Consider the following 17044-nt stretch of genomic DNA (forward strand, 5'->3'; position numbering starts at 1 on the left):
GAAGATTCATTGGAAGGACTGACACTGAAGTTGAAGTTCTAGTATTTTGGTCACTTGATATGAAGAGCTGACTCACTGGAAAAGACCCTGATGCTGGAAAGATTGAAGGCAAAAGGAGAATGGGTTGACAGAGATGGTTAGCTAGCATCACCAACTCAATGGATATGAATTTTAGCCAATTCTGGGAGATAATGGGAGAGAGTGGAGCCTGGTGTGCTATAGTCCATGGAGTTGCAGAGAGTGGGACATGACTGAACAACCACCACAACAAACTTAGTATGTAATAAGTAAGTAGAGGATACATTAACAAAATTGGAAGGAAAGAATTCTAGGTTTTAAAACTTTCTTAATTTGTCTCTTTAGAAAAAGAAATCATTCAAAAAGTAGAGGTTTCTGTAAAAGACAGTGAGAATCCAGAGTGCCAAATCTGTAACCTGTGGCTAACTTTCATGATCTCGGAACCAGCTATAGTGTAACAGGTAATCTTTGGGGCTGCTGCTTACATCAATGATCACTTCTGGGATATAGTCTGGGAGCACTTTATACCTCTTGGGCATGAGTTACCTGCTGCCATGGTAGGGAATTAATAAATAAGGAAACACATTAGTTACCTAAAGATGCCTGTGAATATTCAGGTAAGTCTGTGGTTTTTGCCAATCTCGAAGTCAAATTTTAAACTTATTAATCTAAATTTCCACACACTAATAAACATTGTAAGCTATAAATAATAGTGACATCCCAAAGAAAAGAAAAAAAGTAGAGTCCATCTTTGTATCTTTAATGTCAATTTTCACAAAAACTTCTAGATTCTTTTTATTATACATCTGAATTGTCTACACTGTTGCCTTGATTTTAGTGTCCATAGAGTGCTTGGACAATGAAAATTTTTCTTGGAAATCTACTCAAGAAATTCCTTTGGTCAACATTGAATATTTTTGCTATACAGGGCATGAACAACTCAACAGCCCTGATTTATAAAGCTGCTTATCCAAAACGTGAAATAATAAGAACTATTGCCAAGTCATCTTCTTGCACATGTACTATTATTTGCAGGCGCTTAAAAATCCCAGTATCTGTCAAGTAAACAAGCATGCCATTAATCACTGCTTAAACACTTTCTCCAAAGTGTCTGCCCATATGTATAAAACTGGACATAAGCTATGAGATCCAGATATTCATACCTCTGACTAGTTGGAGGAAAATTGACTTGGGTTACCTCCTGCTTCTTAGTCAAGCTATAGCTCCTCACAACTTTGTATCCCTACCCCATGATTGTGGCACTGGGCATTCTACTTCCTCAGTATTAGATTTCTGATGTACACTGAATTGTGCTTTCCAGTTAAAGTCTTTCCTAAAGTCACTAGATTTATAAGGTTTCTGTTTAGTATGAATTTTCTGGTGTTTAATAAGATTTGATCTGATGGAGAAGGCCTTTCCACATTCAGTACACATGTAAGGTTTCTCTCCTGTGTGAATTCGGTGATGTTCAAGGAGTTGTGACTTCTTAATAAAAGCCTTCCCACAGTCACTGCATTTATAGGGTTTCTCTCCAGTATGAATTCTCTTATGTCGATTTAAATGTGACTTCTGGATGAACGACTTCCCACATTCAGTACAAATATAAGGTTTCTCTCCTGTATGAATTCTTTGATGCATAATGAGTGTTGATTTTCGTGCAAAGGCTTTCCCGCATTCACTACACTCATAACGTCTTTCTCCAGTATGAGACTGCTGATGTATATGGAGGCCTGACTTTCGAGTGAAGGCTTTTCCACAGTCATCACATTTATAGGGTTTCTCGCCAGTATGAATTTTCTGGTGTGTAAAGAGATTTGATCTGTCCGTGAAAGCCTTTCCACATTCAGCACATCTGTAGGGTTTCTCTCCTGTGTGAATTTGCTGATGTACATGAAGCTGTGACTTCTTTGTGAAAGATTTCCCACAGTCACTGCATTCATAAGGTTTCTCTCCAGTATGAATTCTCTCATGTGTAATAAAATGTGACTTGTGGAAGAAGGCCTTCCCACATTCAGTGCAAACATAGGGCTTTTCTCCTTTATGAATTCTTTGGTGCATACTCAGTGTTGACTTCTGAATAAATGCTTTCCCACATTCATTGCATTCATAATGTCTCTCTCCAGTGTGACATTTCTGATGTATTCTGAGCCGTGACTTCCAGGTGAATGATTTCCCACAGTCACTGCATTTATAGGGTTTCTCTCCAGTATGAATTTTTTGATGTTTAATGAGATTTGACCTGTCAGTAAAGGCCTTCCCACATTCAGTACATATATAGGGTCTCTCCCCAGTATGAATTTTCTGGTGTATAATGAGATTTGTCCTGTGAGTGAAGATCTTCCCACATTCTTCACATATGAAGGGATTCTCCCCTGTGTGAATTCGCTGATGCACATGGAGTTGTGACTTCTTTATAAAGGACTTCCCACAGTCATTGCATTCATAAGGTTTCTCTCCAGTATGAATTCTCTCATGTGTAATAAAATGTGACTTTCGGATAAAGGCTTTCCCACATTCAGTACATACATATGGTTTTTCTCCTGTGTGAATTTTCTGATGCATACTTAGTGTTGATTTTCTTGTGAAAGATTTCCCACACTCAATACATTCAAAGTGCTTCTTGCCAGTATGAGCTTTTTTGTGTATACTGAGATTTGAATTGTGAGAGACATTTTTTCCACATTCACTGTAATCATGGGGTTTTTTCCCTCCAGTAGGAATTCTCTGGAGTCTGAACAGATCTAACTTCTTGATAAAGGCTTTTCCACGTGCACTGCATTTATAGTCAATTTCCTCAGTATGAGAAGTTTTCTCATGGTTTGAGTTGAGGGAAAATTTCTTCCCATATTCAGTGCCTACATAGGATTTTTCTCTTGTATAAACCTGAGGCACAGCAAATTGGGACTTCTGAGTGAAGATCATCTCACATTTGGTGCACTCAGGATGTTTCTCTTCAGCATAAATCCTTTGATGTGCAAAAAGGTGTGTCTTATGGGTGGAGAATTTTACACAATCAGAAAATACATGGAAGTCCTCCCCAGTATGGTGTTTTTGATGCTGAATGAGAGCTTGCTTACTCAGAAGTTTCTTACATTGATTATATTCACAAGCATTCGTTTTCGTATGAGAATTCATATAAGTGTTACCATGTCCAATAATCTTATCAAAATTTTCTGTTGCATTGTTTCTATTACAATTACATAAGCTTACAATAGGCTTCAAACTCTTTTGAAATGAGTCATAGTTATGGAGTCTTTTTCTTGAAGGAACAAGGTTTGTGTTTACATGAAATTTTTCCCCAATGTCTTTTTTATAGTCACAGTTCCCCTTATTAGCTAGCGTATCCTTGTTGGTGAAGATGATAGGACTTAAATGTTTGTTCTGGTTTTCCTTATCTCTTCCCGTCTGTTTATCATCTTGCCAAAATTCTTCTAAAATGGAATATAAGTCATCTCTTGGGAAGAGACGTATTCCCTCAAAGCAGACTGAAACATCTTCAGATATTCCCTGTTGTGATGTTTCAAAACCAATACCCTGATCTAAAAAATAAAATACACAAAGAACAGTTAGCAAAACACAGAAGGGATAATAGAGTGGATACAAGATGAACACAGAGAAATGGGAGAGGTTCTATACACATGTAATACTAAATATAGATAAATATATAAAATAAGAATAAATATATATAATAATCTCTTTATATGAAATAATATGCAATAATAAAGTAAGCCCTTACATTTACTGTCTGATAATAGAATTTAGATGTCTCAGGCATTGTTCTAACTCATTTAAACATCAACATAACCTTTTGCTATTAATGTTATTATTGTCCCTACTTTACAGATGAGGAAACTGAGCCACAGAAGAGTTAAGTAATGTGCCCAAATCAAATGCTTAGTAATTGGGGAAGACGAGATTCAAACTGAAATATGCTGTTCTGAACATGTAGCATAAGTACATAATAGGTGTTAGAACAAAGTGACAAACCATGTGGCTAAAAAATATTTCTGAGTCTAGATTCTTATTATCCTTCATCTATAAATCCTAATCTCTCTGCTTTCTCTATTCCCTATTAATCACTGTTCCATAAATACACATTTATTTATGTACAGAAATCTATTGTAGCCACAGTCATCCTGAATTAGCTTTACCGTTTACAAATGGTAAAAATATATCTATGATTCAATTCTTTATGCCTGGTTTTGGGGTGCAGATACACACACTTAATAACGAAGAATATAACAGCAAAAAGGGCCAACTCTGAAGCAGAGACAGAGTTGTTCATTAAAATCCGTCCCCTTCCTTCAACAGTCTTAAGCCTGTAGCCAAGCATGTGTCTGTCTCAAAACAACAGGCATATACAGCCTCATTTGTAGGTAAATCCAGGTAATTCACCTATCACCATTCAAATGAGAATAGGAATTATATTTGTTGTAATCAGGTCAATGTTTTAAGGAAGTAAGTGTGTCTCCCATAACTCTCTTCCCACTGGCTATATTACAGACCTGATAGCTCAGTTCTATGTTGCTGGTGATGCCCAAGACAAGAGATTAGAAAACTACAGCCCTCAGGCTAAATCCAGGCCTGGTTAATGTTTGTGTTCTCTAAGTCACTGTTTCTTGGGGTCTATCAATGACAGGAGGTGGGTTTTATTCCAATATACCATTCTTACCTACAACAAGAATCACTAATATCCCCAACTGTGGAACAGTGTATAAGACATAGCAGAGTCAGTTCTGATGAGGTGGATGAACCTATAACCTATTATACAGAGTGAAGTGAGTCAGAAAGAGAAAGATAAATATCGTATTCTAACGGAGAAGGAAATGGCAACCCACTCCAGTATTCTTGCCGAGAGAACCCCAGGGATGGGGGAGCCTGGTGGGCTGCCATCTATGGGGTCGCACAGAGTCGGACATGACTGAAGTGACTTAGTAGCAGTAGCAGCAGCAGCAATGCATATATACAGAATCTAGAAAAATGGTTCTTTAGAATTTATTTACAGGGCAACAGTGGAGAAACAGACATAGAGAATAAACTTATGGACACAGGGAGAGGAGAGGAGAGGGTGCTGCTGCTGCTGCTAAGTTGCTTTGGTCGTGTCTGACTCTGTGCGACCCCACAGACGGCAGCCGACCTGGCTCCTCCGTCCCTGGGATTCTCCAGGCAAGAACACTGGAGTGGGTTGCCATTTCCTTCTCCAATGCATGAAAATGAAAAGTGAAAGTGAAGTCGCTCAGTCGTGTCTGACCCTTAGTGACCCCATGGACTGCAGCCCACCAGGCTCCTCCATCCATAGGATTTTCCAGGCAAGAGTACTGGAGTGGGGTGCCATTGCCTTCTCCAGGACAGTGTGAGATGTATGGAAAGAGTAACATGGAAACTTACATTACCATGTGTAAAATAGATAGCCAAAGGGAATTTGCTGTATGGCTCAGGAAACTCAAACAGGGGTTCTTATCAACCTAGAGGGGTGGGATGGGGAGGGAGATTCAAAAGGAAGGGTATATATGTATACCTATGGCTGATTCATGTTGAGGCTTGACAGAAAACAACAAAATTCTGTAAAGCAATTATCCTTCAATTAAAAAAAATTTTTTTAAGACATAGTAGATTCTTAGTAAATACTTACATAAAAATCAGATTACTCTTTAATATAGACACAGTCCAACCTTATATCCAATTCATTCTATCTCTAGGATCTTATAATGTTTGTAATATCCCCAAACACATTCTTTTAACTTTTATATTTTTTGGGCTTCCCATGTGGCGCTAGTGGTAAAGAACCCACCTACCAATGCAGGAGACTTAAGAGACATGGGTTCAATCCTTGGATTGGGAAGAACCCCTGGAGAAGGAAACAGCAACCCATTGCAGTATTCTTGCCTGGAGAATTCCATAGACAGAGGAGCCTGATGGGCTATACAGTCCATGGGGTTGCACAGAGTTGGACATGACTGACGTGACTTAGCACACATTACAGTTTTACTCACACATATTAATGTTTTCATTAAGCCTGAGGACCTCTAATACTAGATTCCTAAACATGGCTTTCACCTTTTGCAACTTTTCACTTTCTTTAGCTTATAAACCCACTGCTATGCCTGACAGTATTTACATTATTATCAATGATGTTCAATGTAAAAAATTTGCTCCTGTGGTAAAAAGTTTAATTATTCATAATTCCTCTGTCACAAACTGAATTATCAATTCAGTAAAATACAAAGTCATAATTCAGGCCAATAAAATGAGTGTATGTAAGCTATCTTTCCACCAGTCACTAAAGTCTATTTTATTACTGAATCTAAACATATATTCTTTTCCTTTTCCCCACTAAGCTTCCTTTTCCTGATCTTTATTCCTTTTCAAAATTCATTTCCTTCATGGATCATTTAGGGTTGTATGCTGTGAAAATGAATCTCAAACCTCAGCAAAACTCTAGGAAGGCTCTCTTTTCTCTTAACTTAAAAATAAACACAGATATTCTGAGCCTTACAAAGTCATATTAATTGGCATAGATGTACACAATAATAAATGCTTAATGCTCAAATGCTTAAATTTTAAACATTTCTTTCAGTTGTCTCCCCTTTCCAATTACAATTATTGGTCCTTTAAATTACTCTTAGCAGAAAAATTTCAAATCCCTCTGAAATAGAGCAAAATATCACCTCAAGAATTTAATTTCACTAAATATTCTCTAGAGAAACATTTTTGAAATAGGTAAAAGACTCAGTTGTCATTCAAATTAATGTCATTTTCTCTGAGTTTTTGTGGGTCAGAGAATTAGAAAAGGGAAAAAGCAATGTATACTGTAATATGTCCAATAAAAGAAGTAAGTGAAACATGAGAGCAAAGTATAAGTATGTAGATTATCTGAACAGGCAGACAGATCAGAAAATAAAGGGTCAGATACAGAGGAATAATTAAAGAAAATGTTAAAATGAACCAAACATGATTATGGAAACTAAATAAAGATAAATGTGAATTGCAAATATGAGGCATGTTTTTCCTGTAGTTTATTAATCCATTGAGAGAAGAATTTCTCATATGTTAGGTAATATTTTGCATCATATAGTTACAACAAGATAAGCACAGTATTTTAACCAGTAGCACCTAGAAAAAAAAATTTTTTAAACATCAACAGGATTAGAATAATTCAAGCATAAGTAAATATAGACTTGGTCTTAGGTTTTACTTTTCACCGGAAAGTAAAAGGAAGAGGGCATCTAAATGATACTTTCTAAAAGAGAAAAATTAGTAGAAAGAGCATAAAGAATTGTTTGAGAAGATGAGTCACAGGGAAAAGCAAAAATATGACATTAAAACAATAAACAACAATAAAATATGACAACATTTAGAAAAGTGGTTTAGCATGCTGCATTGTAACTGCTCTTCCTTCACACAAGTAGCTGCCTGATGGGCCCTTATATGCATAAGGTATCAATTGTTCCCCTGAGAGCTTTATACAATGAGAGCCAATCTGATCTGTTTCCTTAATTCTGGTATCAGTCATGGCTTATGCCAGAATTGAGACAAATGATTCAATTTGAGACACATATATAGGTCTTAAGCTACTTTATGGAGGGCCTAGTTCTTTACATCTGTCCCAGAATACCAACAGTAATTTCCAACTTCAATTGGAAGTTATATTTGGTGTGTGTGTGTGTGTATATATATATATATATATTTGGAAGTTATATTTGGTGTGTATATATATATATTACATATAATATATATATATATATATATATTCTCTGGCAGTAAAGCCAGAGAACAAGAGAAGAAAGACCCCCTTGGTGGCGGTCATCATCCAAAGGCCCTGCTTACTACTCAAACTGTTAAGTCACCTGCAGAGGAGCAATGGACTCCCACACCAAATTTGGTTCAGATGTCAAGAGTGATGATTTGACACACAACCAATAAGATATGAAAAAGTTCATTACTCATTTAGTGAGGCTTTTGAAGGGAAAGCTCCTAAGCAGGTCTAAAAGTGGCTTACAAGAGTGAGAAAAGGAAACTAGCTTGGGTTTTTTATAGTAGTTGGGGGGTGGTGCTAAGCTGACTGATACAGAGCAATTTCCCACTAGCACTAATGGAAAGAGCATCTGAGTTTTCTTGTAGTTTGCCCAGATGTGGGGCAGAAGATGAAGAGAGAATGGTGAAGTTTGGAAGGTGTCAACAGTCAAATACCAAAAATGAAATCAGAATCTATTACAAGGTACATGATAAGATGTTCAAAACATTTTGTTATTAGAGAAACACAAATTAAAACAAATGGTTAGAAATTAAAATCCAATAGATTATGAGAAATTATTAGAAATATGGGCAGGGATGTGGAGAAACTGATGCCTTTGTATGTTTAGAGGACTGTAGACCAATACATCCAATCTAGAAACCAATATGGTTATACTTAGTGAAATAAAGCATTCATATATTCATTAATAAAACACTCCCACTACTCTTCCTCAAGAAATTCCTGTTTCCTATAAGAATAGTTCTTGAATAAATTTATTATAGTACTAGCTATAGTAGCTAGAAAGCTGGACAAGTAAATGTGGCATATATATATACTATGGAATGTATATATCTATTAGAAGCAATGAGCTAGAAAAACAGTGTAACATGAACCAATTTAGTGCTGAGAGGAAAGAAATAAACTAAGGATATATATATATAGGATATATAGCACAGTACCATTTTTAGAAATTAAAATGACCAACAATTTAAATTTTACAAATACCCAACAAATTCAAGAATAAATTGCAAGCAAACATATAAAATACAGGAGAGCAACTAACTGCCTCTGGGAAGAATAAAAATGAGTAGGGAGTGAGGATTAAAAGGGATAAATAAAAAAATTAAATAAAACTTTTTAAAAAATTGTAAAATAGGGGATTCCCTGGCTATCCACTGGTTAGGACTCTGAGTTTCCACTGGAGGGCATGCAGGTTCAATCCCTGGCGAGAGGAACTAAGATCCCGCATGCTGTGGGGTGTAGTCCCCTCAAATTATAAAGAATTAAAATAAGAAGCTATCCCCAAATGTAAGTAATAGAAATCTCAAAGCCAACAGTTGAGGGAGAGACATGGGAGATGATATAATATGGCCATCTTTAGATGACAATTTTGAAGTACCTTAAGGGAAGAGAAAGAAAATGAAGAGAAATATGCAGGTGAGTGACCCAAAGTAATTTTTTTTTAAAGGCAATTTTATGAGTACCTGAATGTGTAAGGAAAGGATTTAAGATATTGACAGAGATTAAAAAAAAATTTTTTTAATGCTATAAAAAGGGAGAAAAAGCAAAACAGCAGGATCCTACAGCCAATGTACCAGTAACTGTAGCATATCCCTCTTAAAGAGTCAAACAAAGAAGACACTGATATTGGAAGGGGCCTTAAATGGGAATGGCATCTAGATGTCTAAGAGACCAATATCAACTCTATCCATGCAGTTTCAAAAGTTCAGAATGTTAGAGAAATATCATATTAAAAGCACTTCAAAGTTGCCAAACTCTGCCAGCAAAACTGATTTGGTTATATGATCTCCTATGCTTTTGGTTCCTACTCACCTAGACAGCCCTGGCTTGAGATTTTGCCATTCCACATATATGGTTCTTCTCCCCACTCCAAGCTGAAAATGACTTCTGCTTTGGGAACTTGAAACCCTGATGATAGGAAATAACAAAGCCCTCCATTTACTTTTCAGAAAAGTTCACGGGGAACAGAAGTATATTCTTAATGTCCAAAAGAGATTGTTAAAAACATAGAACAAAATAAGGACAAAACTATTACACACTTCAGATGTCCTACAGGCTTTAGAAGTCCCACATACCTTAGAAACATCAGATTTCAGAAATTCCACTAAGGAGGAAAAAAAAAAAAATACGTTCAGTTAGGTACAGCCTTACCCAGCAGAGCTGTGCTTACCCACTGAGATCAAGTTGAAATAGTTTTCCAGCATCACATCCCTGTATAGACTTTTCTGAGCAAGGTCCAATTGTTGCCACTCCTCCCTGCTGAAGTCTACAGATATATCTTTGAAAGACACTGATCCCTGGAAAAACACATGTTTATTCAATGAAAAGTATCAGGACTGTAGGATAAGAGCAAGATATTTATGAACTTATTTTTAATAATTTTTAACATGATACAACATATAAGCTTCTCACTAAATATCTAAATTTGACATTATTATTTCAAGGGAAAAATAAATATTAAAAGTATCAGGTCATTCTTTCTGTGGCTCTAATAACATTCTGAGGTTTTGTTTTTATCTGCATGCTGGTTACAAAAGAATAAAGTGAAAACTCATCAAGCTGCAAACCTGATTTCTGCATTCTTTTCCATGTATGCCATATTTCATTAACACTTCACTTAGGCAATGATTTTTCAGATATAAAATCAGAAGCACAAGCAACCAAAGGAAAAAATAGATAAATTGGACTTTATCAAAATTTAAAACTTTGCACTAAAAAGGATACCATTAAGAAAGTGATAATATAAGGGAATTTGCTGACAGTCCACTGTTAGGTCTCTGCACCACCACTTCAGGGGGCATGGGTTCAACGCCTGGTAGGGGGACTAAGATCCCCATGCTATACCCAATGGCCAAAAATGAAAAATAAACAAAGAAAAATAACAACAACAACAACAAAAAAAAAAAACAGAACAAACAAAATGTTTACTTAAAAAAGAAAGTAAAAACAACTCAAAGACTATGGGAAAATGTCTGCAATTATATATCTGATAAAGGATTTGTGTAAAGAATATATAAAGAACTCTTACAACTCAATAAAAAGATAAATGATCCAATTAAAAATGGACCAAGGGGACTTCCTGATGGTCCAGTGGCTAAAACTCCATGCTCCCAATGCAGGGGGCCTGGGTTTGATCCCTGGTCAGGGAGCTAGATTCCACATGCAGTAAAAAAAGATCCTGGATTCTGCTTACAAAGCTCGAACATCCCTCATGCCACAGCTAAGACCTGGCACAGTCAAATAAACAAATGGACCAAGAAAGAATATACATATCTCCAAGGAAGATATACAAATGGCCAAAAAGCACAAAAGGTTCTCAATACAGATCAATATAGTCAAAAGGGATATCAAAATTCAAAGAGATACCCCTTCAAATTCACTAAGATGATTATAAAATAAAAAATGCTCTGCTTGTGTGTATTTGTATTTTTATTATTTTTGTAGCAAAATAATAAATGCAATTAAATCTTGAATTCTGAAATTTAAAAAATGCTCCAGTCATTAGTTATTAGTCATCAGGAAAATGCACCTACTAGGATGGCTATAATAATAAAAAACAAAAGGACACATAATATCAAGTGCCAGTGGGGAAGTGGAGAAATTGGAACCCTCATATAGTAAAGGTGGGAAGGTAAAACAGTCTGGCACTTCCTCAAAAGGAGTTATATGAGCTAATGGTTCCACTTCTAGGTATATACCCAAGAGAAATCAAAACATTCATTCACATAAAACATATAGAAATGTTCATAGTAGCATTATTCTTAATAGTCAAAAACAGAAACAACCCAGGGTATCAACCAATGATGAATTTCAAAATGTGGCATATTCATAAAAGAGATTATTCAGCCATAGAGAGGAATGAAATACTGATTTATGCTATACTGTGAATGAATTTTGAAAATATTATGCTAAGTGAAATAAGCCAATCACAAAAGACCACATATTATATGATTCCATTTACATGAGATGTCCAGGACAAGCAAACCTATTAGGACAGGAAGAAGACTACTGGTTTCCCAGGGTAATGGAAGGATGTGGTGGGGAGGGAGGCAGGAACAGCTAAAAGGTATGACTTTGGATAGGGGAGGGAAAGAAAGTGTTCTAAAACTGGATAAAGATTGCACAACTCCATGAATATACTAAAAATGATTGAATGTACACTTTTTTTTTTTTTTGAATGTACACTTTAAATGGACAGTACATATGATACATTTAGGTGACCCTTTTGAGGCACTGTCATATCCAGATGGCATACAAGAGTTTGTGATGGTCCAGGGTTTCTTCCAGGAATAACTATACTTGCCAGATGAAATACTGAAACTATCTGTTTGAAAATACTGGAAGCAGTTAGGTGCCAAGACTCTACAGACAACATTGAAGGTTTAAGTTTACACTAGGAGTATTTATCAATTCTGGGTGTGGTAAAAGGTGAAAACCCAGGCTTTGAACCAGCAGAAGACTAAAGTTGGGTGATAGAAAAACCAGAATTCAAACACATGGACGGTTTTCCCCCTAAGACATCTGCCAAATTCTAGGGCTGTAGGAGCAGAAGACTAAACACTTAAGCAGATAGTCTCTGAAAAGCAAGGCAAAATGTTAGTAGTCTGATAAGAAAACACTGTTGGCACTTATCAAGAGGAGGGTCCACAGAGGGCAAACTGGGCTCTCAGCTGAAAATCCTGGATGGTCAGAGTGAACCAGAGGTAGACTATTATCAGAGCTTCAACTTAGTCTTGATTCAACCTAACACTGCTTGACTAGACAAAGGTGTTCATCCTCCACTCTATCTGCTAAGGGAAACAAGAATCCTCTCCTGAGAAAGTTTGTTATTGTTCAGTCATTAAGTCGTGTCTGACCCTTTGTGACCCCATGGACTGCAACAAACTACGCTTCCCTGTCCTTTGCTATCTCCTGGAGTATGCTCAAACTCATGTTCATTGAGTCAATGATGCCATCCAACAATCTCATCCTCTGTCATCCCCTTCTCCTCCTGCCCTTAATCTTTCCCAATGAATATTCAGGATTGATTTCCTTTAGGATTGACTGGTTTGATCTCCTTGCAGTGCAAGGGACTCTCAAGAGTCTTCTCTACCACCACCCCTCAAAAGCAACATTCTTTGGTGCTCAGCCTTCTTATGGTCCATCTCTTACATCCATATATGACTAATGGAAAAATCACAGCTTTGGCTATTTGGACCTTTGTTGGCAAAATAATGTCTCTGCTTTTTAACACCCTTTTTAACACGCTTTTTAACGTTCTAGGTCTGTCATAGCTTTCCTCTCAAGGAGCAAGTGTCTTTTAATTTCAAGGCTTTAGTCACCATCTGCAGTGATTTTGGAGCCCAAGAAATAAAATCTGTCACTGTATCCATTTTTTCTCATCTATTTGCCATGAAGTGATGGAACCATATGCCATGATCTTAGTTTTTTTCGAATGTTGAGTTTTAAGCCAGCTTTTTCACTCTCCTCTTTCACCTTCATCAAGAGGCTCTTTAGCTCCTCTTTGCTTTCTGCCATTACAGTGGTGTCATCTGCATAGCTGAGGTTATTGATATTTCTCCCAGTAATCTTGATTTCAGCTTGAGCTTCAGCCAGCACAGCATTTTGTATGATGTACTCTGCATATAAGTTAAATAACTGAGAAAGATACCATAATCTAGATCCTTAACAATGTTTTATATGTGTTTTGATACAATAAAAGAAATGCCTATCAAAAAACAGAACAAAATATCTAAAGCCAGAGGAAAAAAAATTCAATAGAAAGAGTCTTACAGGATTTTGGAGTTAGATGAAAAGGTGGAGAATTTCATCAGAGAAATGGAACTTATACTAAAAAAAATGAAAATTGAAAAATTAAGTATCTAAAATTAAGAACTGAGAGGGGTTTAATAGCAGAAGAACAGAATTACTGAAATGGAAGACAAGCAAACAGAAGATATCCAAACTGAACCACAAAGGTTTTTTAAATAAAAAAAGCAGAAGAGCATGTGATGTATCACATGTACAACACCTTGGAAAGGAAAAACATATTGTTGTCTGAGACAACAAAGAGGAAGAATATGAGGCAGAAGCAAAATTTGAAAAGGAAAGGTGAATGACATCAACTCAAAGACTCAAAAAGTTTCTCAAATCCCACTTTATAAAACTGTAAATACTGACTATGCAAAAACAGTAATAATAATATCTTGTGAAGTTTAAAACATATGTAGAATTCAAATGTATAAAAATAATAATGTAAAAATGAGAGGCAGTAAATGGAATTAAGATGTTTTAGCATCTATTAAGAAGGGGGTAAGATAATAATAAGTTAAAGATGGATATTATAGTATCTAGGGAAACAAAAGAATGCATCACAAACAAGCTAACAAAATAAAAATTAAAACTTTGACTAATCTAAAAGAAAGTCAAGAAAAGAGTGGAAAAATAGTATTAGACATTTCAAATATGAAACTAATAAAACTGGATATAAATACAAATATATCAGTAATTGCATTAAATGTAAATAAACTAAACAGTCAAGTTAACACCAAAGACAGACTTTCAGCTAAAAAAATTTAGTAAGGTACATTCTACCCTGTTCATCTTGCTAAACACCTAAAAACCTAGAAAAATATTCATATATAAAGCATCTATCCACACCCTTGACTTTCTCTCAAGAACATCCTTTCCTATAGTGAAACTAATTATAGCATCTTTTGTAATCTTGATAGCCCCCAAATATCCCACATCATCAAGTCTAGTTCCTTTTTGCTTAACAGTTCTTCCTCCAATCTATCGCTTAATATTCATATTTTATTGTAAGCAGGAAAAAGAAACCAGGCCACATCTCCAATCCTCTGCTTGAAATCACCTCAGAGAAAAACACAAGTCCATCACTGACAAATCTGCTTTCCATATAACTACAGGAAAAAATCCAGCTAAGCTTTCTGCTACTATATACCAGAGATGTTCCCTCCCCTACTTTCCAGTAACATATTTCTCATTTCCTTCTGAGTCTTCACCAGAAGCACCTTTAACACCTGTATTCCTGTCAACTGTCTGTTTAAAATAATGAGATATTCTGGAGAAGGAAATGGCAACCCACTCCAGTATTCTTGCCTAGAGAATCCTGTGGACAGAGGAGCCTGGTGGGCTGGCGTCTATGGGGTCGCACAGAGTCAGACACGACTGAAGCGGCTTAGCTGTAGCAGCAGCAGTGCCACAAAGTGAAAATATAGGTCACTAGCTACAAACCACCAAACGGTTCCATTTCCACTTAAACCAAGGTCATACACTTTCTGTCTGAACTTTTTTTATTTTTTGTCTTCATTCATATCTTGGTAGTTTTCCCTGCTTTCCAATAACGTTTTTCTATGAGGGCTATTATAAAAAAAATAATAATAAAATAAAATAATGAGATATTCTATAAAACAATATAGTTTTTTTCCTACTGTGCTCCTCACTTTCTTCTGAGTTCTCTAGCAGAGTTAACAACAATATTTCTATTATCAGTCTGTTCAAGGAAATCTAGGCTATTGCTATTATACAATTCAAATTTTTTACAGTTTTTATTCATTACCAAATTCCAAAGTCTTTTGACATTTTGGGGTATTTGTTACAGCATCATTCCATGTCCAGGTACCAAAATCTGTAATGGTGTCCTATTGCTGCTGCAACAAATTACTGCAAACTTAAAACAACACAAATTTATTATCTGGATCTTCCTATCACATCCAGTAAGAAAAGGTGGGATGATTAAAGTAGAAAGAATGTCTTAAAATTTCTGAGTAAAAATGACTTACAATCTAGAATTAGCTATGAAATTACTGAGGGTCAAATAAAAATACTTTTAGACATGCAAGGTCTCAAAAAACCTAATTCTCATACAATACTTTCTGGATAATATTCTCTAAAAATGAAAGCACGAATCAAGAAAGAGCCAAAAAACAAGAGATCCAATACTTGAGAGACATGAAAGGAATTCCTAGCAGCATGCCAAAAGAAGACCCCCCAAGTCAGTGCATGAGAATCAAATAGAGAGCAACTTCGGTAATGTCAAGAACTCCAAGGGAAGTTTCTTTCAACTGCTGAAATAAAGAGCCTGTATTCTGGAGCCAAATTGCTTGGGTTTTACTCCTGGTTTCACCACTTACTAGCAGTAAAACCCAGAGCAATTTACTTAACTTCTCTGTGGACCTACTTCCTTCTCTGTAAAATGAGGATAATGATTATAGATACCTCAAAAGGGATGTGATTAAATCAGCTGAGAGAAAGAGTGTGTGTTTACAATGCCTAGCATACAGTAAGCACTATATTAATATTTATGATTGGTGTTAACTGTCATTACCTAATATATTTTAACATATTGTAAAGATATTTATATTGCACTCATTTCACATGGTAGCAAGGTTATGCTCAAAATCTTTCAAGCTAGGTTTCAGCAGTTCATGAACCAAGAACTTCCAGATGTACAAGCTGGGTTTAGAAAAGGCAGGAGAACCAGAGTCCAAACTGCCAGCATTCACTGGATCATGGAGAAAGCAAGGGAATTCCAAAAAATATCTACTTCTGATCTACACTAAACTCTTTGATTGTGTAGATCACAACAAACTGTGGAAAATTCTTAAAGACATGGGAATACCAGATCACCTTATCTACATACAGAAATCTGTATGTAGATCAGGAAGCAGTCATTAGAACTAGACATAGAACAACTGATTGATTCAAAATTGGGAAAGGAATATGACAAGGCTATGTTCACCCCATGTGTATAACTTATATGCAGAGTACATTATGTGAAATGCTGGGCTGGATGAATCACAAGCTGGAATCAACATTGCTGGGAGAATTATCAACAACCCCAGATATGCAGATGATACCACTCTAATGGCGGAAAGTAAAGAGGACTAAAGAACCTCTTAATGAAGGTGAAAGAGATCGAAAAAGCTGGCTTGAAACTCAACATCAAAAAGCTAAAATCATGGCATCTGGTCCCATCACTTCACGACAAATAGAAGGGGAAAAAGTGGAAATAAGGACAGATTTTATTTTCTTGGGCTCCAAAATCACTGTGGACAATGACTGCAGCCATGAAATTACAAGACACTTGCTCCTTGGAAGGAAAGCTATGACCAACCTAGACAGCATATTAAAAAGCCGAGACATCATTTTGCCAACAAAGGTCCTTTAGTCAAAACTATGATTTTTCCAGTAGTCATGGACAGATGGGAGAGTTGAACTGTAAAGAAGAGGGAGTGCCAAAGAACTGATGCTTTCAAATTGTAGAGCTGG

The 17044-nt window shown here is 36.1% G+C and overlaps 1 protein-coding gene across 8 annotated transcripts in view; it reads right to left on the minus strand.

The window, feature by feature from the left end:
• Positions 1 to 757: 757 nt before the first annotated feature.
• ZNF484 (zinc finger protein 484) overlaps positions 758 to 17044 on the minus strand; it is a 28744-nt gene continuing 12457 nt past the window's right edge. For 6 of the 8 annotated variants that reach the window (XM_061426182.1, XM_061426178.1, XM_061426180.1 and 3 more), the window contains 3 exons: positions 9945 to 10071; positions 9587 to 9682; positions 758 to 3557 (listed from right to left, as the gene is read on the minus strand). In XM_061426182.1, coding sequence (XP_061282166.1) covers positions 1246 to 3557; positions 9587 to 9682; positions 9945 to 10071 — 2535 coding nt within the window. In that variant the 3' untranslated portion in view covers positions 758 to 1245. Of the gene's footprint in view, positions 3558 to 9586; positions 9683 to 9849; positions 9879 to 9944; positions 10072 to 17044 lie in introns of all 8 variants that reach the window. The other 2 variants (XM_061426185.1, XM_061426183.1) reach the window with 1 other exon arrangement.

Source organism: Bos javanicus, chromosome 8 (genome assembly GCF_032452875.1).
Source record: "Bos javanicus breed banteng chromosome 8, ARS-OSU_banteng_1.0, whole genome shotgun sequence".
NCBI lineage: Eukaryota > Metazoa > Chordata > Mammalia > Artiodactyla > Bovidae > Bos > Bos javanicus.